The sequence below is a fragment of the Ipomoea nil genome, unplaced genomic scaffold, assembly GCF_001879475.1.
Source record: "Ipomoea nil cultivar Tokyo-kokei standard unplaced genomic scaffold, Asagao_1.1 scaffold0436, whole genome shotgun sequence".
Lineage (NCBI taxonomy): Eukaryota > Viridiplantae > Streptophyta > Magnoliopsida > Solanales > Convolvulaceae > Ipomoea > Ipomoea nil.
The window spans coordinates 103,884-126,845 of NW_017616864.1; the positions used below are offsets into that span (position 1 = coordinate 103,884).

The 22,962-nt window shown below is 33.5% G+C and overlaps 2 protein-coding genes across 4 annotated transcripts in view; one reads left to right on the top strand and one right to left on the bottom strand.

The window, feature by feature from the left end:
* On the bottom strand, positions 1-18,326 carry LOC109172845 (putative late blight resistance protein homolog R1A-3). Of its 3 annotated transcripts, XM_019322068.1 has the most exons (4): positions 17,982-18,325; positions 14,476-17,177; positions 739-921; positions 1-624 (listed from the first exon to the last, which is right to left on the bottom strand). In XM_019322068.1, exons 2-4 carry the CDS (start codon positions 17,146-17,148, stop codon positions 412-414), a joined length of 3,069 nt encoding a protein of 1,022 aa, XP_019177613.1. In that variant the 5' UTR covers positions 17,149-17,177; positions 17,982-18,325; the 3' UTR covers positions 1-411. The 3 variants fall into 3 exon arrangements, with proteins under 3 accessions (XP_019177613.1, XP_019177614.1, XP_019177615.1); XM_019322069.1 differs by lacking the exon at positions 17,982-18,325 and having other exon boundaries at positions 14,476-17,444; XM_019322070.1 differs by lacking the exons at positions 1-624; positions 739-921 and adding an exon at positions 14,039-14,365 and having other exon boundaries at positions 17,982-18,326.
* Positions 8,741-22,962, top strand: part of LOC109172848 (54S ribosomal protein L24, mitochondrial) — a 25,441-nt gene continuing 11,219 nt past the window's right edge. Inside the window, exon 1 of the mRNA XM_019322080.1 lies at positions 8,741-8,765. The gene's annotated coding sequence lies outside the window, so the exon portion shown is untranslated. The remainder of the gene's footprint in view (positions 8,766-22,962) is intronic.

Genomic DNA, 22,962 nt, shown 5'->3' on the forward strand with positions numbered 1-22,962 from the left:
AAGCATTTCAATATGTTGTAAAAGAAATATTGAATTGAACAGTGGATTGTTACAACTGAGACATGATGTCATTGGAACAGAAAAACATCATAACACACACAACTTAATTGTTCAGATAAAATGGAAATCAAAAATACAACATCATCTTATATTGGTGCACCTCTGAGCTGCACTTGAAGAATTCACTGCAAGAAATCCTTTTCGTTTGTTTTCTCCCGAAAGCGGGATGATAAACATCTTTGTTCAAAATATCAACATGGTTATACAAATTCCCAATCAAAGAGACAGACAGACAATTGCAAAAGATCAGAATAATCTCATTAGTTTCATAATAGTTTCATAGGTATATACATACATACCTTGGCTTTGGATCATATGTTTATAATAAGCTAAAATTTAAAAATTCCTCACTCACTTTCTTCTTAACACTTTCGCCTTCAAATCTTTGAATGCATTCAGGGATTTCGACACCTTCTTCTTCAGATTTTTCATCACTCTCTTCCGAGCTTTCAACCTTTCTTGATCAGAGCTTCCAACACTTAATTCTTTATACCTTCCCATTCTTTCTTCTTTAGAGCTTTCCACACTTTGTTCTTCATAGCTTTCATTATTTGGCAATTCAACCTTGAAAAGAAATTGAAAATGAGTACAAAAATAAATAATTTAATTAATTAATACATGCAATTAGAAGGTAGAAAACTAATATTCTGAAATAATGAAAATGAATTAGAGAAAAACCATCGAGCTTCCAACGAATTCTTCTTTAGAGCTTCCCACACTTTCTTCTTCAGAGCTTTTCACACTTTCTTCTTCAGAGCTTTTCACACTTTCTTCTTCAAAGCTTTTCACACTTTCCACATTTTCTTCTTCAGAGTTTACTACAATTTCTTCTTCAAAGCTTTCATTATTTGGCAATTCAAGCTTGAAAAGTAATTGAAAATGAGTACAAAAATAAATAATTAAATTAATACATGGAATTAGAAGGCAGTAAACTAATATTTTGAAATAATGAACAAGAATTAGAGAGAAACCTTAGTTCTAACTTCACGAACATAAAGTGGACAATCTGTCGTTCCCTCAAGCAATAACTTCTTTGCAGAGGAAATCTGCATTGCAGAAGTCACAAGAGAAGAATAACAGCATTCTAACACAATCAACTTCAGTGTTCCAATATTTGCAAAATTAATTGGAACTTGTTTTAATTCCCAACAATATCTTAAGACTAGGCGCTCCAAAACTGGGAAATGATTAGAATTTGCATTCCAATATTTGAGATTTGAACGTGAAATGAGAAGTGCCTTTAATTCCCGAAAGCCCTGCTTCGATGGTTCCCACTTTGAGCCACAGAACGCAAAATCTTTTAGTTTAAGCACCTCAAGGTGTGGCAACTTGGCAATTGTGTCCATCTCTTTCCATGGGAGATAAGTATAATGAAGTGTCAACTTCTTAAGGTTTGGCGGAAAACCAATTGGAAGATAAAAGCGCTCGACTCTTCCTACTTCAAACTTCAACTTCTCAAGTAGATGTAAATACACAAGGCTCCCTAGATAGCTAGGCGCCAGTTGGCCTTCAATGTAAATCCCAAGTTCCTTTAGGTTTGGAACCATTCTGAAGTTTGGTTTTCTATCGTAGCTAGCAACTTTCAACCAATAAAGAGTTTGTAAATTTTTTTTTGACTGAGCGAGGGAGATATTGTGAACATCTCTTGTCAACATGCAAATGCCTTAAATGCCGCAAACCCAAAATATCACATGGCAGTTGCAAAGGACATTTTTCGATCCACGAAGTAAGTATGAGAGATTGCAACTTTTTAAGCTTGCAAAATCGGAGCTTGTAAAGAGAACCAATGGTACTTAAAGCCAAGTATCTCAAATGAACCAAATTCGTTATTTCACTAGGCATGCATTGTGACCATTTAACTAATGATAAATCCAATACTCTTAGCAATTTCAAACATGGGTATACAAACCTACATTTTGAATGGTATACATCTCTACTAAAGCAGAGAATGGAATGGATTTTATCAGGAGTGTAGTTCCCATAACTCGCTTGAGTGATTGGCCAATAACTTGTTTGACAGCTTAACCAACGACTAGCTTTTGGAGCATGATTGTCATTGATAATGCACAAAGCATTCCCCTTTATTGCTTCTCTCACACAAACCTCATGCATTCGATCATGAACCTTACATGATTTAACTTTGCCATCAATACTCAGCTCATTAATTTGAACTAGATTTCTATTAATGAGATCATCCAAGTAACTCTCTGCCACTTCTTCCAAACTCATATTTTTATGTGGCATTAAAAATCCCTCCGCAAGCCATAAGTTGATTAGTCTCTTAACAGGAATGACATTGTCTTCAGGAAACACACCAAAATAATGAAAGCAAGGTTTCAAGTGACTAGGTAAGTAGTTGTAGCTCAATGAAAGTATTTTTGAAATTCTTTTGTCATTATTATATGTATCAACTCTATCCAAAGTTTCCGCAACTTCTTTCCATATTTCTAGAGACTCTTTTGCTGTTGCCAAAAGTCCAGCAATCACAACAACTGCTAGCGGTAATCCACTGCAACCAAGAACAATGCGTTCCCCAATTAACTCATATTCCCTGGGAACACATTGGCTTTGCCCAAACACTTTCCTCGAAAGTAATTCCCAACGATCCTTTAAAGTTTGATACGTCACATGGTAGGGATCTGCACTTAAGTATTCAGCGACCTCTGTGAACCGAGTAGTTACTAAGATATGGCTTCCGTTAAAATTCTCTGGAAAACATCCTTGGATAGCATCCCATGCAGCAGTGGTCCATATGTCATCCAAAAAAATTAAATACTTCTGGCCCATCAAACTTCTGCATAATTGCTCAGCTATTTGAGCATCGTCTATGTCGTAGATTTCACTAGTGATTGGTGAAATACAACGTAATAGACCAATGAGCATCTCTTTGAGGTTATGAACCTGAGACACAACTACAGATGCTCGAATTTGAAAGCAAGCAATAGTAGCTCGATGTCCATAGACTCTTTTGGCTAATGTAGTTTTTCCTATGCCTCCTTCCCCTATGAATGGGATAACTTGTAGTTTCTGCTCTGGATCTTCAACATATTTCGGGAATTGTTCAATGTTACTATTCCTACAAATGGTGAAAACTGATCTCATCAAGTGTGAATAACAGAACCGTTTAATTATTGTCTCTATATCACTGTGGAATCCTACAATCACTTTATTCTCAGGCTCTAAAGCATTTTGGTATGTATCCCAAACCGTGACTCCCGTGATGTTCTGTTCCACCAGCTCTAAAGCAGTTATTTTTATTTCGTGCAGGATCCATTTCCCAACTTCCTCAAAATTTCTTGCCATATCATACAAGGACCAACTAAGATGTTGACAAGCCCCAGCTCCATATCCCTCAACTCCATATCCTTCCCAGTTAGCATCCGCATATACATTGCTCAGTTCAGATTCTATTTCGTAACTTTCATATATTTTAGCAACTTTATCTCGGACTTCTTCATACAGTATCTTAGCCCAGGTGTCCCCGTCATTCATTTTTGTCTTACAGTCCTCCAAACAGGCTTGAAGGAAGCAGAGGTTGATAGACAGCAACTCGATCCTTTGAAGCTGCAACTCCTTCATTCCTCTGGCATAAAAAATCGAAAGTAGTTCTGGCTCCACAAGGTCTTGTTCTACTATTTCGATTAGAGTGGTTACAGCATCAAAATCCATTGAATGAACTTCTCTAAAGTGTTTCTGGAACTCATATCAAAGTTATTAGTCTCAATTATTGAGCAATAAATGGAATGATTACAACAGAGATGGATGGTGCATGCAAGATGGGTTAAAATCTAATATGCTGAATTATATAAAGTATCCTCAGCAAAATCATTGCATCTTCTAGCTAGCTAGTTTCTAAACTTCATGTGATTCAACAGAAAATGCGAAGTTTGTGATTCAACAGAAAATTTTCATAAACACTGAACACACAATTAAAAATCTAGGTCAAAATTAATAAACTTTATATTGAATAAACATCTATTATAAAAGCAAAGGAATTGAGAGGGAAAACATAATGGTGAGTGAGTTATGCTAAACTGTATCAATGTAAATAAAGGAATTCTTCAGTCAAGCAAGAGAAAGTATGAAACATACCTTGAAAATGCTAAGGTCGAGATGGAGTTAGCGAATTGGGTTTGGGTAATATCAGATAAGAGATTGAAGGTCTGAGTTTGTTGTTGAAATTATGAAGTAGTGTTTCTGAAACTCAGATCAGAGCATTTGTTGAGCAAGAAATGAGACGAGTATAGCAGCAATATAATGATGACATAAGGTCTGAATTATTGATGGGATTTGACTTTTCATACAGCAATGATGAAAGATGGGATACGGTCTGAATTATTTATGGGATTTAAGTATTCATTTTTAGAGCTGTCAATGCGGGTTAGCGGGGCGGGTCTCGTCAAAGTCCGCTAAAGCCCGTCTTTTGGCAGAGCGGGCTAAAAGACCTGTTTTTAATATAAGCCTAGGTAGGCGCCAATCGTTATATCCTACACCACGGCGCGCGTAGTACTGTGTGCCGCGCGCCTCCCAAAACGACGTCGTTTTGGGAGGCGCGGACGCGCGGTAGGAAGTTGCTGTGATTATGTATATTTGTTCATACAATTATGTATATTTGTTCATACAATTATGTACATTTTTAATACAATTATGTACATTTTTTTTATACAATTATGTACATCCGAATTAGGAAATTTTTGTGTATTATGAAGAGTTGATGTGTATTAGGTTAAAAGTTTATGTTTATTATGTACGGAGTATTATGTTAGATTATGTGTATTATATTTTAAAAAACAGTATGTATATTTTGTTGTACAATTATGTACATTCATGTATACAATTATATACATTCATGTATAACATTATGTACATTTTTGAACATGGGTTTTTTTTAAAGAAAAATTAACTGCCAAACACTGGCGCGGGAAATTTCAAAAAAAAAATAAAAAAAAATTGAAACGACGTCGTTTTGCATCTGGGCGGAAAATGCAACGCGCGCCGTGGTGTAGGATATAAATTGCCGGTAGGGGCAGCCCGCTCTACCGTCCTTAGGACCGCAGGCCCCGCCAAACTCCGCCATTTTTTTTAATATTTATTTACCATGTGTCCCTAAAGTTTAAACTCTAATGTGTCTATGTCTGAGTTGTTGAGTTTATGCCAACTTGAACTAATCTCAGGTGTTTCTGAATTGAAACTCAGATGAGATGAGATGAGAGTTATTGAGAGAGCAGAAATGAAATGAGTATAGCAGAGAGGATGAGAGTTGAGATAGATCTCATGAATTATATATGGAGTTGACTTTAAATGCCAATACTCTAAAAAAGTGAGGATTAATTTTATTCATTATGTTGAAGGTTTTAGTAAAAAATATGGGTTAATTTTATACGTATTGAAACTTTAAAGTCTATAATATTTGGGATCGATCGAAAAAGTAAGTTGCAACGAAATCCACTAAATTCTCGGCATATATGGATCGAAAAAACGCATATTTTTTGTTTTGCTTGCTCTCTATGTATGTCCACATTATGACTTGTTATACCACATATAGTGGCAGTGGTAGGATGTTATATTTGCATTTGAGCAAAAAAAGTTTTTAAGAGTGAATTCCATTTTTGGTCCTGTTATAGGGGCGTTTCTAATTTTATTCCACCTTAATTTTTTTTGTCATTTTATAACCATTATTATTGAATATGTTCCACTTTTAGTTCCACCGTTAGTATTTTCATCAAGAGGTCGTGTAATCTAAGGGTATTTTGACCTTTCTTCTCATCCAAGACTATGTTTGACTAAAGAAATGAGAACATTAAACCTAAAACCTATGAAACCTCGCCGGCCCATGTTGGAACGAACGAAACGATGTAGCTTTGGCTTCCCATTCTCGTTGTTCGAAGAGCCATCTTCGAATATCGGAGGAGGAGGACGAAGCGCATGTATTAAAAGAGAAGTCAAACATAAAAAGACCAAAATACCCTTTGATTATACGGCCTCTTGACGGAAATATTAACGGTTGACTAAAAGTGGAACACATTCAATAATAGTGGTTGTAAAGTGGCAAAAAAAATTAAAGTGGACTGAAATTGAAAATGCCCCTATAACAGTAGGACCAAAAAAGGAATTCACTCAGTTTTTAATTATATTAAATTGTTTTACTATATATATTAGATTTTAAAAAAATCCTTATAAAATTGAAGCGAATCTAATATAACTTCCAAAAGAATTTAATTATTATATTTCTAGATCAGAGTAACATCTTAGCTGTTAACTAATTTTTTTAATAAAATTATTCTCGAAAAACACATTCTTTGGAATTAATTTTCTAAAAATCTAGCTAATTATTAGGAAAATACCAAACAACATATAATTTAATAGTCGAAATGGCAGGACAGACTATATAATTGACACCACTCAAATTTTTTTTATTTATCAAAGAAACATTTGTAATATTTAATTGGTCTATTAATTAAATGTTAGCATGTTTGGCGTGATTATTATTATATGTAGGATTCCTTATTGCATGTTCTATGATGAATACACAATGTTAGAATATATTAAAATGCATATGCATGATCTCTGTCACCATTTCCAACTTGCCAATTATTTGTACACTTTGATAAATATTTAATTGAGAAAATGATAATTTTTACCCTTAAATTATAGGGGTATAGTTTTCTTTTTCCCTCCCTTAGGTTGATGAAGATGGAGATGGAGTTAGTGAATTGGGTTTGGGTAATATGAGATGGTCTGAGTTGTTAGAATTTGTGAAGTAGACCAGAGAAAGGGTATGCCAACTTGATGGTCAAGAGTTTAATTATTGTTAATATCCTCTTGGCTGAACCTATAATATCAAGTCTTCTTAGTACGATTTATACAAGAGTGGGGTTTACTCAGTGCGCACTCTTGAATAGTGGATGTGAGTTTCTCTCATAACCTAAAAAAATAATGCAATCAATAATTTTACAAAAAATGTCCCCTCCCTGAGTTTCGGCAGAAAAACTTCTTTATGTCTTTGCTAATTGGATCCTACAATCACTGAATTCTCTTGCTCTAATGTATTGGCAAATTATATCGTGGACCCTGGTCCAATACACAGAATTATTTGACTTCATATAAGGTATATAATTCATGTTCATAATGCACAGAATTCATATTCATAATACATATACACATAAAATTTTGTGAATTATAAACATGAATTATGTGTATAATGTTAAGTGTTTATGTGTCCTCAGTTATATAATACATAGAATTCATGGTCATAATACATAGAATTCATGTTCATTAATCATTATATCGTGTTTATGTGTATGTGTATTATGAACATGAATTCTGTGCATTATAAACATGAATTGGTATTTGTTTTCTCCATCAAGATTTTCACCTCAACATGCTTAAAATCTTTTACTACTTGCAAGGTTTGATGGAGTTGTTGACAAGCTGCAACTACAGACTCTCCCCTCTTAGCCACCATATATATAAACTACCACATCTCTTTAATTTATCCTTCCAATAGTCTAATAAATTGCCCTCTCCCTTTAACTAATTGCTTAAATCACATAAATTTCAAGTTTTCACACTACTCCGTTGATATTTAATAGTTTTGTCAAGGTTATTGGAGCAAAATTAACTAATTAACTAATTTTAGGTTTCCTAGTTTGGCTTTAAGCCTTTCTTTTATATACTTTGTCACTTTTAATTAGTTGTTGTAAGTTGTAACAACTACCTTTTGGACAGTAAAATAGTCCTTGAGACAACACTTTTAATTAGTTTTAATATTTGATTTGTTTGTTTTTTATTGTTTTATTATTTATATTTTAAATTTTTCAGAAATTTTAATTATATAATATACGGAGTATATTTTTTATTAAATTTTGAATAATTTAATTACAATTAAAATTAAAATGATTAAAATAAATAAAGTAACAACAAAAATTAATTTATATATTTATAATTATCATTTTAATTAAATGTAGGTGTGTTTGTTTTAATTAATTTTCATAATTATAAATTTATAATTCAAATAAATGGTGGGTCCACAAATAACTCATAAAAAAAAATTAAAAGTGATGTAAAGAAGAGTTTTTTGTGATTGAGTGAGATAATGGAGGATGAAGTAGATGCTGGGGCCACAAATAACTCATAAATAATTCTAACTGATAAGGTTGCTCAAGATCTGAATTATTGATGGGATTTAACTTTTCATACAGCAATGATGAAAGATGGGATACGGTCTGAATTATTTATGGGATTTAAGTGTTCATTTAATCATTTTGTTTAGACACTCATTATGGAATTTAACCTTTTTTTTTTTAAACACTCCTAATTTTTTTTTAAAAAGTATTATCTGTTCTATACATATTCTCGGACTAAAGTAGTACTCCGTATCTGTTTTGTGATCACCCATTTAAAATAAAGTAAAAATTTGTGTGATACTATCTCACGAGTCTCAATCAATAAAACGAATCGAATCTTTGATTAATGATGTCAAAGATCTAACCCATTAATCAAATATTTGATCCATTAAACAAAGATTCGATCCGTCTCATACGAATTGAGACTCGTAAAACTGTCTCACACAAGTGTTATTATATATGTTATATGGAGTAATATACTCAAAAATAGTATCTTTCTGGCCCCTTCTGTACTGTTCACCAATATATATATATATATATATATATGTATATATAGAGAGAGAGGGAGAGATAGAGAGAAATAATTAACCACTAAAAGTAAAATTTGCTCTTTTTTAAAAGTACAGAGAAAAACAAACTAATTCATCATTCCATGGTTAGGGATAGAAATATGATGGAAAACAACTCAATAGTATTTGACAACTCAAGACTTGAAAACATGCTGAATCAAACTGGTGTGAACCATAGTTATTGTGTTCACATTGGAACTACCACCGCACCACAATAAACATAAAATTACCCGAATGCTATTAGTTCAATCATTTTGTATGATGGCACTTAGTATTCCATGTAGCTTTAATAGGGTGTTGCTATTTGTACCACCCTTTGACCAAAAATGGTATAAACTATCATTGAAAATGTAAAAAGGTTGTAATTTATAATAAATATATAGGTGGTGCAAATAGCCTAATGGGTGGTCAAAATGCTATTTGCACCACCCCTATTAAAACTGCATTTATTATTAGGTCAAAATTAATTCAAAATTTAATTCTTAAAAAAAAACAAAAAAAAAAAAACTATGTGTGACATGAACACTGCAGAAGGTCAGACGTATTTAAGCTGTGACTCTTTGTGTAAGGCAGAATCAGATGGTGATAATCTCTCACAAGTACACACTTCTGAATTTTTAAATAGCTTGAGATTGTCTGGACTTCCTAATCATTCGTTGACAATAAAGGTTGGTGCACCTGTTATGTTACTGCGAAACATAGACCACTCGCTTGGTCTTTGCAACGGTACGCGCCTGATCGTTACAAGATTGACGGATCATATTGTGGAAGCAAGAATAGTTAATGGAACGCAGCAAGAAAACAAAGTTCTTATACCACGAATGTCTCTCACCCCTTCTGATACGAGATTGCCGTTCAAGTTCCAACGTAAACAATTCCCGTTGATGCTAGCATATACAATGGCTATCAACAAAAGCCATGGTCAAATACTAACTCACGTTGGCTTATTGTTGAAAAACCCAGTCTTTAATCACGGTCAATTGTACGTGGCTTTTTCCCGAGTCACTCATCCTGATGGCCTTAAGGTTTTAGCTCTAGACAAGGATGTACAAACTTCTGGTACTACTACTAATGTCGTCTACAAAGAGATTTTCAACAATGTGTAATTCAAAACAGTTATATTATGTATTCTTCTTTCACCAATATAACAAAATTGCTACATATCTACATATTACGTATATATTCCGTTACAATCTATAGCTAAATTATTACACATAAAGATAATGAGACCAATTAATTCAATTCCGAAACATTCATACAAACCTTAATTCAACGTTAAAATTTACACTATCGAATATGAATCAAATTATAATTCATATATTATAACGAATACATTCCGTGCATCGCACGGGTGCAAATACTAGTAATAATTAAAACCATTGACCGACTTTTGTTTAGTACACCAAACATCAGAGTACAATAGTTCAAGTGGTCTATTATAAAATGGAAACTTGTGACTTTTGTTACTTAGGCAAGACTTACAATGGATATCAGAGTTAGGCCGAAGGGAAATATTGACACTTCTGAACACATTAGCAAGTGTTTTATTTGATGGGTAACCTAGAGTATGATGCCAATTTGTAAGAGAAGACTTGATAGCCGCATTTATTTGTGGTGGAAATGAAAGTGGAGCAATGTACACATCATGCACGTTCCTCCCTCGCAGAAGTAGCGCCCCCGTGGATCGATCCTTCACAAACAAATGTGTATAAAAAAATTCAACAGAAACATTATTAGACTTACAAAGTTTGGAAAAGAGACAAGGTTTCTTTGTAATTGGGGAACACAGAGAACATTAGACAAAGATAAACTACGGTTAGATGTAGGGAGGATGGTTTGACCAGTATGAGATATTGACAGGGACATACCATCACCCAGATGAATCTCGCCTGGCCCACCGTATTCAGTAGAGTGTAGTATCGATGGATCTGAAGTGGTGTGATGGGATGCACCAGAATCAAACAACCAAGGTTGTTGATGATGAGCAACAGAATGGGATGCAGCAGGAGCCATGGTGGTATTCACCACTGGTTTGGTGTCAAATCTTGCTTCTAGGGAGACATTATTATCTCGTAGGAAGCGTTGCAGCTTACGACACTCACGGGTCTCATGACCCATAAGATTACAAAACTTACACATTATATTCCGACGTTGTTGGTTGAAATTCTGGGAGTGCGAAGACTGCCCATTATTTCCTCGATTTGATTTAGGAACGTTCCGGCCATAATTTGAGAATCCATATTGCTTTTGCGTTACATTTGTCGTAGCAACTATAGATTGTCTTGCAACATCCTTCTTTCGTTGTTTCCTTTCAAATTCAACAATCATGACTTTTAATTTAGAGAAGGTAATGGGTTCTGGTCACACACGTAGGGCAAGAACAGCGTGATTATACTCCTCATTTAACTGAGTGAGAATATGAACAACCAGATCTTGCTCACTAATTAGATGTTGAGTAAGTGCCAGCGATTCAGCAATGGTGAACATTTCATCAACATACTCTTCAACGGGGTGACCATTTTGGGGATTGTAAGTGAGCTTAGTTTTGAGAGGCACAATGCGAGATGGTGAGGAACTAGCAAAGGTGGTTGTTAACCGGTCCCATGTGCCTGCCGAGGATACCGCCGATGAGATCAACGGTTGAATCGTATCGAAACAGCTCCCTAAAATAGCATTTAGGATGGTTTGATCTTGTCTGAACCAAGTGGTGTAAGCAGGGTTGATTTCCTTCTGAGCAGTGTCAAAGAATTGAGTAGGGGTCGGGGTTGTGCCGTCAATATAGCCAAGCAACCCCAAGCCAATGAGAGAGGCTTGAACTTGTCTTCTTCAAACTTGGAAATCGAAGGATGTTAATCGAATGGGAAAATTAGTGGGAGTACTATTGAGTTGGATGACATGGGTGTCTAAGGAAGAAACCATGGGGAATAGAGGAAAAAAAAAATATGATAATTTATTCTCGCTAGAGTATGACTCTGGATACCATATAGAGACAGAATGAACGATGCATTTAACAATAGACAATGGAGGCTTAAATAGCCAATAATACAACAGAACCACCTAAGTCGTCTATGAGTTGTTAACAGACTTATTCTAATCCTACAAACTAGGAGGAACTAGTCTAGCTATATAGTAGACTAAACATATTATGCCTTCTTAAAGTATTACATTTTAATATTGACCCGACTCGACCCGACATGTCTCACGGTGAGACGATCTCACACAAATTGTTGCAATATAATAACTATACATACACGTGTGCTTATGGCCATGTGTGTATATATTTATTTGTATTTAGGGTCTCTTAGTGAATTAAACAAAATAACTTCAAATATAATCCCAAGCAAATATTCTTACAAAAATGTACCGTACAAGTTTTGAATACAATTTTTTTTCGAAAAGTTTTGAATACATATAATGAGAAATATTTGGCTCGTTTGGTAAAATAGTTAGGTTATCAGTCAATTTTAGCTTATTTGACCATAATTAGTTATTTGACTTGGTTAAACAATGAATATGAGTATTTGATTAATTAACTTTCTGTAATAGCTTATTTCTCCAAAACACTAAAATTCAAAAAGCTGTTCAAAACAATTTTTTCAATCAGCTTTTTAAGAAAATCATTTTGTATGTAATCAACTATCAGCTAAGAACTAATTTACCAAACATCTCTATATCAGCCTATCAAATAATCAAACTCAATAGTGAAGTTTTTGGAGTGGTTTTTGATGTGTCAACAAGGAAAGAGATTGAGGAAGGAAAAAAAAAAAAAAAAAAAAAGGCAAGTCTGACGTAACCAAAAAAAAAACACACAGATCGCTCACGCGCTCGGTTAGGCGCGACCTGTGCACCACATGCACGCATAATCACTTTTCTCTTCCATTTTCTCTCTCTTGCGGGTCCTCGCTTGCAAAGAGATCCAAGACGTTCCCTCTCCTCCCTATCTCTCCTTCACATAAACTATATTTTTCTTAAAAACCGTAAAAGAAGAGTCGTCCATCCATAATACTTGTCCAATTCCTCCAATAGGTGAGAGAACCTATGAATTTTCTATTGTTAATTATTCTTAGTTAAAAAGATCAAATATTCAGCATGTTGAATAATTGCAGCAAGAAATGCATGGTGTCATTTGGATCGGAATGCCTATAGCTACTCCTAAGATATTTTTGAGAATTGAAACAAGTTCCAATTAAATATTGAAATTTACTGTTGAGAATTGAAAAAAGTTCCAATTAAACATTGAAATTTACTGTTGAGAATTGAAAAAAGTTCCAATTAAACTTTGAAATTTACTGTTGGGAATAATTGAAACAAGTTGCACTTAAACATTGAAATGTACTGTGTTAGAATGTTGTTATTTTCTCTTGTGACTTAGAGCATCTTCAATGGTTGTGATTTTGAGAAATTTTTGCAGGTGTAATTAGTAAAGAAAAGATGAGATGAGAGAGAAAAAGAAAAATAATAATAAAAGCAAGTCTGCCAAAAAAAAAAAAAAAAAAAAGAGAAGAAGAAGAAGAAGAAGATTTTACACGCCCACGCAACTCAAGCAATCACTAATCTCCACGCGGACCTCACATTTTCAGACCAAAAACCGCTCCTAAGAACTTCATTTCTTCTCTCTCTTCCACATCATCTTTATTTCCTCAAAAACCCTACCAAAAAGTATTGGTGGAGATGCTCTTATGCAAACAACATTATTGAACAGAAGCTCTGAAAAAAGACGGATTATGCACTTCATGATCTCAGAACTAAGATTTTCAAATATTAGTGTTGTCTTTTGATAGTATGGATTAAGTTATTTTCTTTTCTTGTTCTCACCATTTGGTATTACATTTATAGCTTGCAATGCCAAATAATGAAAACTCTGAACAAGTTAATCTTGAATTTTCATCTTATCAAAGTCATGAAGGCCAGGAGAAACTGTTTAAGGGTCACTCAAGGTCCTTCATGAATGCAGGTTTCATTGGCACCAAAAACATTTCAATATGTTGTAAAAGAATACTTAATTGAACAGTGAATTATTACAACTGAGACATGGTGTCATTGGAGAAGAAAAACATCATAACACACACAGTTGAACTGTTCATATCAAATGGAAACCAAAAATACATCATATATTGGTGCACCACTGAGCTTCACTGGAAAAGTTGACTGGGGAATTGCAGCAAGAAATCCTTTCTGTTCGTTTTCTCCCGAAAGCGGGATGATGAACATCTTTCTTCAATATATCAACATGCATGGTTACACAAATTACCAACCAACGAGACAGATCACCACCAATCAGGATTGAACTGGACAAGTGGCGTATACTAATTATCAACTTCATCAACTTTAATTTAGACAATGCAAGAACTCATGAAAGCAACACACAACTTATTCAGCAATGAGGACCATATTAAGTTGAGCCAGGAACCTACACGTTGAAAGATAAAGTCACTTTCTTCTTTCCTCAGTCAATTCTTTCAATGCATTCATAGATTTCGGCACCTTCTTCTTCATATATTTCATCACACTCTTCCGAGCTTTCAATCTTTGTTTAGAGCTTTCGATACTTTCTTCTTCAGAGCTTTCAACACTTTCTCCTTCAGATCTTTCAATAATAGGCAATTCAACCTTGAAAAGTAATTGAAAATGAGTAAAAAAAGCAAACAATAAATTAATACATGGAATTAGAAAGCATAAAACTAATAGTTTGAAATAATGAACAAGAATTAGAGAGAAACCTTAGTTCCAACTTTACAAACACGAAGTGGAGAACCTGCCTTTCCCTTAAACAATAACTTGTCTGCAGAAGTCACAAGAGAAGAATAACAACATTCTAACACAATTAACTTCAACGTTCCAATATTTGAAAAGGTAGGTGGAACTTCTTTCAATTCCCAACAATATCTTAAGACTAGGTGCTCCAAAACTGGGAAATGATTAGAACTTGAATGCCAATGTTTGAGATTTGAACGTGAAATAAGAAGCGTCTTTAATTCCCGAAAGCCTCGCTTTGACGGTTCCCACTTTGAGCCACAGAAGGCGAAATCTTTTAGTTTAAGCACCTCAAGGTGCCGCAACTTGCCAATTGTGTCCATCTCCTTCCATGGAAGATAAGTATAACGAAGTGTTAACTTCTTAAGGTTTGGTGGAAAACCTGTTGGAAGACAAAATTGCTCGATTCTTCCTACTTCAAACTTCAACTTCTCAAGTCGATGTAAATACACAAGGCCCTCTAGATAGCTAGGCTCCAGTTGTCCTTCAATGTAAATCCCAAGTTCTTTTAGATTTGGAACCATTCTGAAGTTTGGTTTTTCATTGTAGGAGCTGGCAATTTTCAACCAATGCAGAGTTTGTAGATTTTTTTTGACTAAGCAAGGGAGATATTGTGAACATCTCTTGTCAACATGCAAATGCCTCAATTGTTGCAAACCCAAAATATCACATGGCAGGTGCAAAGGACATTTTTCCATCCACGAAGTAACTATGAGAGTTAGCAAATTTTTAAGCTTTAAAAATCGAAGCTTGTAAAGAGAACCGATGGTACTTAAAGCCAAGTATTTCAAATGAACCAAATCTGTTATTTCACTAGGCATGCCTTGTGAGCATTTAACTAATGATAAATCCAATACTCTAAGCAATTTCATACATGGGTATAACAACTTGCATTTTGAATGGTATACATCTTTACCAAAGCACAGAACGGAATGGATTTTATCGAGAGTGCAATTTCTATAACTCGCTCGAGTGATTGGCCAATGACGTGTTTGACAACTTAACCAATGGCTAGCTCTTGGAGCATGATTGTCATTGATAATGCACAAAGCATTCTCTTTTATTGCTTCTCTCACACAAACTTCGTGCACTCGATCATGAATCTTACATGATTTGACTTTGCCGTCAATACATAGCTCATTAATTTGAATTAGGCTTCTATTAATGAGATCATGCAAGTAACCCTCTGCCACTGCTTCCAATCTCATTTTTTTACGTTGCATTAGAAATCCCTCTGCAACCCATAAGTTGATTAGTCTCTTAACAGGAATGACATTGTCTTCCGGAAACACACCAAAATAATGAAAGCAAGCTTTCAAGTGACTAGGTAAGTAGTTGTAGCTCAATGAAAGGACTTTTGAAACTCTGTTGTTATTATCATATCTATCAACTCCACCCAAAGTTTTCTCAACATCTCTCCATATTTCTAGAGACTCTTTTGCTGTCACCAAAAGCCCGGCAATCACAACAACTGCTAGTGGTAATCCACTGCAAAGATGAACAATGCGTTTCCCAATTAAATCATCTTCCCAGGTAACACTTTGGCGTTGCCCAAAAACTTTCCTTGAAAATAATTCCCAACTATCATCAAAAGTTTGATACTTCACATGGTAGGGATTCGTACTTAAGTATTTAGCCACCTTTGTGAACCGGGTAGTTACTAAGATTTGGCTTCCATTACAATTATCTGGAAAACATCCTTGGATAGCATCCCATGCAGCAGTGGTCCATATGTCATCCAAAAAAATTAAATACTTCCGGCCCATCAAACTTCTGCATAATTGCTCAGCTATTTGAGCATCGTCTATGTTGTAGATTTCACTAGTAATTGGTGAAATACAACGTAATAGACCAATGAGCATCTCTTTGAGGTTGTGAACTTGAGATACAACTACCCATGCTCGAATTTGAAAGCAAGCAATAGTAATTGGATGTCCATAAACTCTTTTGGCTAATGTAGTTTTTCCTATCCCTCCTTCCCCGACAAGTGGGGTAACTTGTAGTTTCAGCTCAGGATTTTCAACATATTTCCGAAACTGTTTACTGTTACTATTCCTCAAAATGGTGAAAATTGATCTCATCAAGTGTGAATAACTGAGCCGGTTAATTATCTTCTCTATATCACTGTCAAATCCTACAATTACTTCATTCTCAGGCTCTAAAGCATTTTGGTAGGTATCCAAAACCGTGATGTTCTCTTCCTCAGGCTCTAAAGCAATTCTTTTTTTTTCCGCTAGGATCAGTTCTTTAACTTCCTCAATATCTATTACCACTTTTTTCAAGGTCTGATGAAGTTGCTTACAACCGAATTTCCTAGTAGCTCCCAAATATACTTTAGAACCTATTATGCAATTGCATCCCAAATATATTTTTCTCAGTTTATATTCTATTTTGTAGTTTTCATAACTTGTAGCAAGTTTATCTCGGATATCTTCATACAGTAACTTAGCCCAGAGGTCCCCGTCGTTCATTTTCGTCTTACATTCCTCGAAAAAGGCTTGCAGAAAGCAGAGGTTGAAAGACAGCAACTCAATCGTTTCAAGCAGCGACTCCATCATTCCTACAGCATCAAAAATCGAAAGTAGTTCTGGCTTCACAAGGTCTTGCTCTACTATTTTGATTAGAGCATCAAAACCCATTATATTGAACTTGTCTGTTTAGAGTGTTTCTGGAACTCATATCAGAGTACACTATCAGTCTCAATTACTATACTCAGCAAGAAATTCAATGGAATAATTATAACAGAGAAAGAGATAATAATGGTGCATGCAAAATGGGTTAAAATCTGCTAAATTATTAACTTTGAACTTCCCCTTGGATTAGGATTGTTATGCCGTGGAACCGTGTCCAAGGTGGACAGGGTTCTATGAGGTAGACACAGTTCTAGAATTCTATGTTCGTAATTATAAAATTGTATGTTCATAATTTTTGAACTTCATAATCATAATTATTGAACTATATATTCACAATTACAGAATTTTTGTTCATAATTATTGAACTCTATGTTCATAATATAAAACTCTATGTTCATAATTTTTGAACTTCATATTCACAATTATTGAACTCTATATTCACAATTACAGAACTCTATTATTATAATTATAGAACTCTATTTTCATAATTTTTAAACTCCATATTCACAATTATGAACAGTTTTGGAACCGTGTCAGAGGTTCCAGATAGACACGGTTCCACAGCATAATTTGCCCCTTGGATTATTAGGGGTAACACTTGAGACCTGGGTCGGATCTTTGGTTAGTGGATCCGGTCTTTGGTTAATGAATCGGCATTATTAATTAAAGATCCGACCCATCTTACAGATTTAGATTCGTGAGATGGTCTCACACAAGTTTTTGTAGATTATTAAATTTAACCAATACAATCTAGTGAACGCACAATCAAAAAGAGATAAACATTTCGGAGTATAAAAAGGTAAAGGAATTGAGTGATGTTGGAGAAGTAGGAAACATACCTTAAATTAGGTTGGTGAAGATGGATCGGAAATGGAGTTAGTGAATTGGGTTTGGGTAATATCAGATGAGAGATTGAAGGTCTGAGTTAGTTGTACTGTTGAAATTATGAAGTAGAGTAGATTAGAGTCTCTGAATTGAAACTCAGATCAGATGAGAGTTATTGAAATGAGTATACTGGTATAGCAGAGATGGGATAAGATCTGGTGAATGAATTATTGATGGGATATTGGGATGAGTAATTCTATACTTCCTATGATTTGGTATGAATACATGTGAATATACAGTTGTGAATTGTCATTTGGGGTAGAAATGAGAATGAATGGTTCTGCAGTTTTTAAGACATCATTTAGGAGATAAGGTAAGTATAAATATTGAAGTTTTATGTATTACTGTATATTTGTATATATATGTGGTTTTGAAATTATGCTAACTCAAAATTCTGTATGAATGCATTTAAAATGCTTATTGAGATGATTGTCCTAAATAATCTTTAGTTGCATTTGCAATCAATGTTATGTTGTCAAAGGAAATTCTTAATACTCTTTCTGTGTTTGCTTTCAAGTTCAAAACTAAATGTTCTTTAATCTACTTTGCAGCCATTCTTTAATCAAGTTAAAAAAAAAAAAAAAAAAAAAAAAAAACTTAATATTCTTTTTGGAGTAAACATCAACTCTTCAACCAAACAAGTTTATATTGCATACCTCAATTTTAATCAAACACAAAAATCTAACATTACCAAGAATCTGACATTCCATAAGATAATCTGACATTTCGTGAACCAAACGAACCCTAAATGTCTGAATCATTTGACAGTGATACCTAGAAGCTAGGTGAAAAAGATGCAAAGTGAACACTGCAAATTTGATTTTGAATTTGGTTGAATATTGATCATGGATTGAGACACTAATTATTGATATAATATAAATTTGTTAGAATGATTTATTTAAAGTCCAAAGTGCACTAAGATGTTTTCCTTTTTGGCTTTTTAATATGTTAGATTTGATCTTTTCCCTTTGTCTTATTTGAAGATTCAGGTATTATTTTGATAAAGAAATTAAAATTATATTTTGATCTAACTGTTCTTTTCTCATTATTGTAGCAAATAGCAAATATAAATTCAAGGATGGAACTAATACCTATAGAGGATGGAACTACAACCTATATATATGGATGAACAATTCATTCACTCAAGTTACCAAGCATTTTCACCTATTAAATCTCAATTTTATGCCTTATTATTGTTATTGATTGATTGAGTGATGTTTCATGTTTTTAATTACGGGGTATTTGTAAATTGATGTAGCTTTATCAAAGTTGATGGGTTTTAATAATTACTTTATTTTGAAATTATGATTTTTGCATAACTATATTCAAATTATCTACTCAAATTCAGATTTATTTATTCTAGGAATAAGGGTCAAATAAGCCATCAAACTGCATACGATAATATAATTAGGCCATTGAACCTAAAAAATCAACCATTGGGTCCCTAAACTATCCAATTTCAAACAATTCTTCGAATTTGAAGATTTTCAACCGGTCATCCTCCCAAATTAATTATTTTTAAAAAAAAATTAAATTTTAAAAATTAATTATTTAATTTAAAAAAAAAAAAAAAAGGACTCCGGCCAGAGACGAAGAAGGTTCCTTTGTCTCCGGCCGGATTCCTTTTTTTTTTAATTTAAATAATTAATTTTTAAAATTTATTTTTTAAAAATAATTAATTTGTGAGGATGACCTGTTGGAAACCTTCAAATTGGAAGAATTATTTGAAATTGGTTAGTTTAGGGACCCAATTATTGGTTTTTTAGGTTCAATGGCCTAATTGCATTATCGTGTGCAGTTCGATGACTTATTTGACCCTTATTCCTTTATTCTAATTAACAAATTTTAAAAATTCGGGTAAAAGTACCCGAACCCGAGATAGATCCGAACCGACCAGCCCGAACCCGAAGAAAATTATTAATATCTCGATTCGGGCTCGGGTATTCAAAATTTTCAATCCAAAATTTTTGGGGTACCCGAAATTAATCTCGGGTCGAACTCGACCCCGACCCGTGCCCACCCCACGCCCAAACTGGTGGACCATGATCTAAAAATGACGCAGTTTCTTTAAGTAAAGAAACAGGGACATAGCAACAAATGTGTAGATTTGACATGAATGAGACAAAAATGTGTTGATTCAAAACCCTAGACAAAAATGTGTAAAGTACTAATGTCATTACTTCTTTTCAAAACCCTATTTGAAATTTGTTTTTTTTTTTGCTTTGACGGAAAATGTCACAAACTTTTCACATTCTTTTTTTAAAAGTTTTTTTTTTACTATTTTGCCCTTGCTTCTTTTTATAATTTCAAATGTATCATTTATTTGTTTTGTATGTAATTTTTTATTTTGTTAAATACTTATATTTAAAGTTTGTATTATTAAATATAAATTATACCATATTAAATATCTCATTGGGACGATCGAAACAAGACTAATATTGAATATATATTAATTAAAATTTCAAATACATCACATATCAAACTAATTGAGACAGAAGCTTTCTTCGTCGGACGAAGGCTTATTTATTTATTTTTAACAATTGTTTTGGTATTTTTATTTATTTATTTTTGACCGCAAATTTATCAATTAAAACTAATACGGAGTAACGATAATTGATCAAAAACAAACAAACAAAAAAAATTTCGAGGGGAGAGAAGAAGGTATTAATTTATACTTAGAGCATCCATATTAGTTGGGGAGATTTGGGAGATAATGTAAGAATGATTAGGAAAGAGAGTGTGGGAGGGGAGAGAAAAAAAAAAGAAAAAAAAATAACAAAACAAAAATTGAAAAAAAATAAATAATAAAAATTTGACGTGTCACAGCGCGCCTGACGCGCTACACGGGCGCGTGCAAGACATTGCGCACAGCCAGTGTTGTTTTTATTTTTCTTTTTTCTTTTTTCTTTTTTTTTCCTGACATTATCCTTGAATTTGCAGAACAAATATTTTCACAAATAACCCCACCCCACCCCACATTTGTTATTATCCCCACCCAAGATAATTCATCTGACAATAACTCCATAATATCCACTGATATGGATGCTCTTAATACCTTCTTCTCTTTCTTTCTTGTCAGCTTTTCTACTTTTTTTGTCTTTGTTTTTCTTTCTTCTTTTTTTTTTTTTTTTTTTTTTTTTTTTTGTTAAAGAGGGTAACCTGATTACCTTCTTCTCCTAAACCCTAATAAGAAGAAGGTAATCAGATTAGTACTTTACATATTTTAGTCCACCTTTTTCTTTCTACCTATTTTTGTCTCTTCCTTGTCAAATCTACACGAAAAAGTCAACAACCCCATGAAACAATGACCATTATATTTAACAAAAATCTCGTATTTGTGATGTGCTAAAAAATGGAACTACAGTGTATCTAAAATGAAACTAGATAATATGCCTCACACATTGAGTATATATATATATTGTCAAATGAAACTGTAATTGAATTGAAATTATATTTTAATTGTGTTGAAATGAAACTACAGTATGTATAAAATGAAGTTAAATATATAACATGTCTCACATATTGAGTGCATATTGTCAAATGAAATTGTAGTTGAATTGAAATGATACTGATGGGAAATATATCCCCAGAACCGTACTATATTATACCGTATACTTGCTCGGTATACGAGCGAATCACCAAGAGGAGCCATTTTCGATCACATGCCGACCCAGATCTAATCAACCCGACCTACCGTATAGCTCCAGCTATGGCTTAGTCAGCAGTCCTATTTCCCGGATCTCGGATTCTTCCCAAGACCCGACCTTCCTCACTTTGAGAGATAGATAGCAGTCTCGTTAACCCATCCCGACGGCGATAAAAGTAATTGTGTCTGGAACCTTTAGACCCATGCAAAATTTGTAAGGCCTCTGGCTTGCCCCTTCTGTACGAGTAGCACGTGTCGCACATGTCGAGCTCCCAACATGTGTTCCCCCAACTCTCTTATAAATATCACATTAAAACTAAATGCAAGGAGAAAGGACTTTTAGGTGAAATTTCTACTTAGCCTTATCAAGTTCAGGAACCTCTGGCCTTACGTCATCAACCGAGCATAAATTCTTAAACCAACAAGTAGACCACTAACAGACCTACCTACGATCTAACCTTATATGCTACGCATTTGTGGAAACTGTATAATTTATCACATCAAATACTTTAGTTGTGTTGAAATGAAACTATGGTATGTATAAAATGAAACTGAACTTCATGTCTCACATATTGAGTGTATATTATCAAATGAAACTTTAGTTGTGTTGTAATGAAACTACAATGTATATAAAATGAAAATAAATAACAATTTCATATATTTGAGTGTATATTGCCCAATGAAATCATAGTTGAATTAGAATTATACTTTAGTGGTGTTGTAATAAGACTGTAATGTGTACAGGGACGTAGCCAGCAAATTATTTGAGTGGGAGCGAAGTTTAAACGACGTTAGAAATGTCAATTACGTACCAAGTACATTATAAATTATAATAGAATGTTTTTGATAGATTACACGATAGTTAGAGTCGAAATAAAAAATATACTTGAGTGGAGTGAAAATGTGAAAATATTTATGGCAAAATATGAAACATAATCAATTAGATAAAATAATTTGAATAACATTATATTCATAAATACTTTTTAATTTTAATTTTTTTTAGTTAGATCAACTTTAAGTTTTTCTAAATTAATTCGAATACAATGAAAAATAATATAAACTTGTATACTACATTAATAATTAAATGATTCATAAAAAATAGACTAAAAAGAATATTTAATTTGTTAATTAAATGATTTATCAAATTAGACTTAAAAATATTTAATTTATCGATAAAAAAAGTGTCATTAAGATTTGAACCTATAACCATGTTATACTTTTTTAGTAATTTAGAGTTCAATCAACTAAGCTACTCAAACTATTAGTAATTTAAATATAAATATATATTT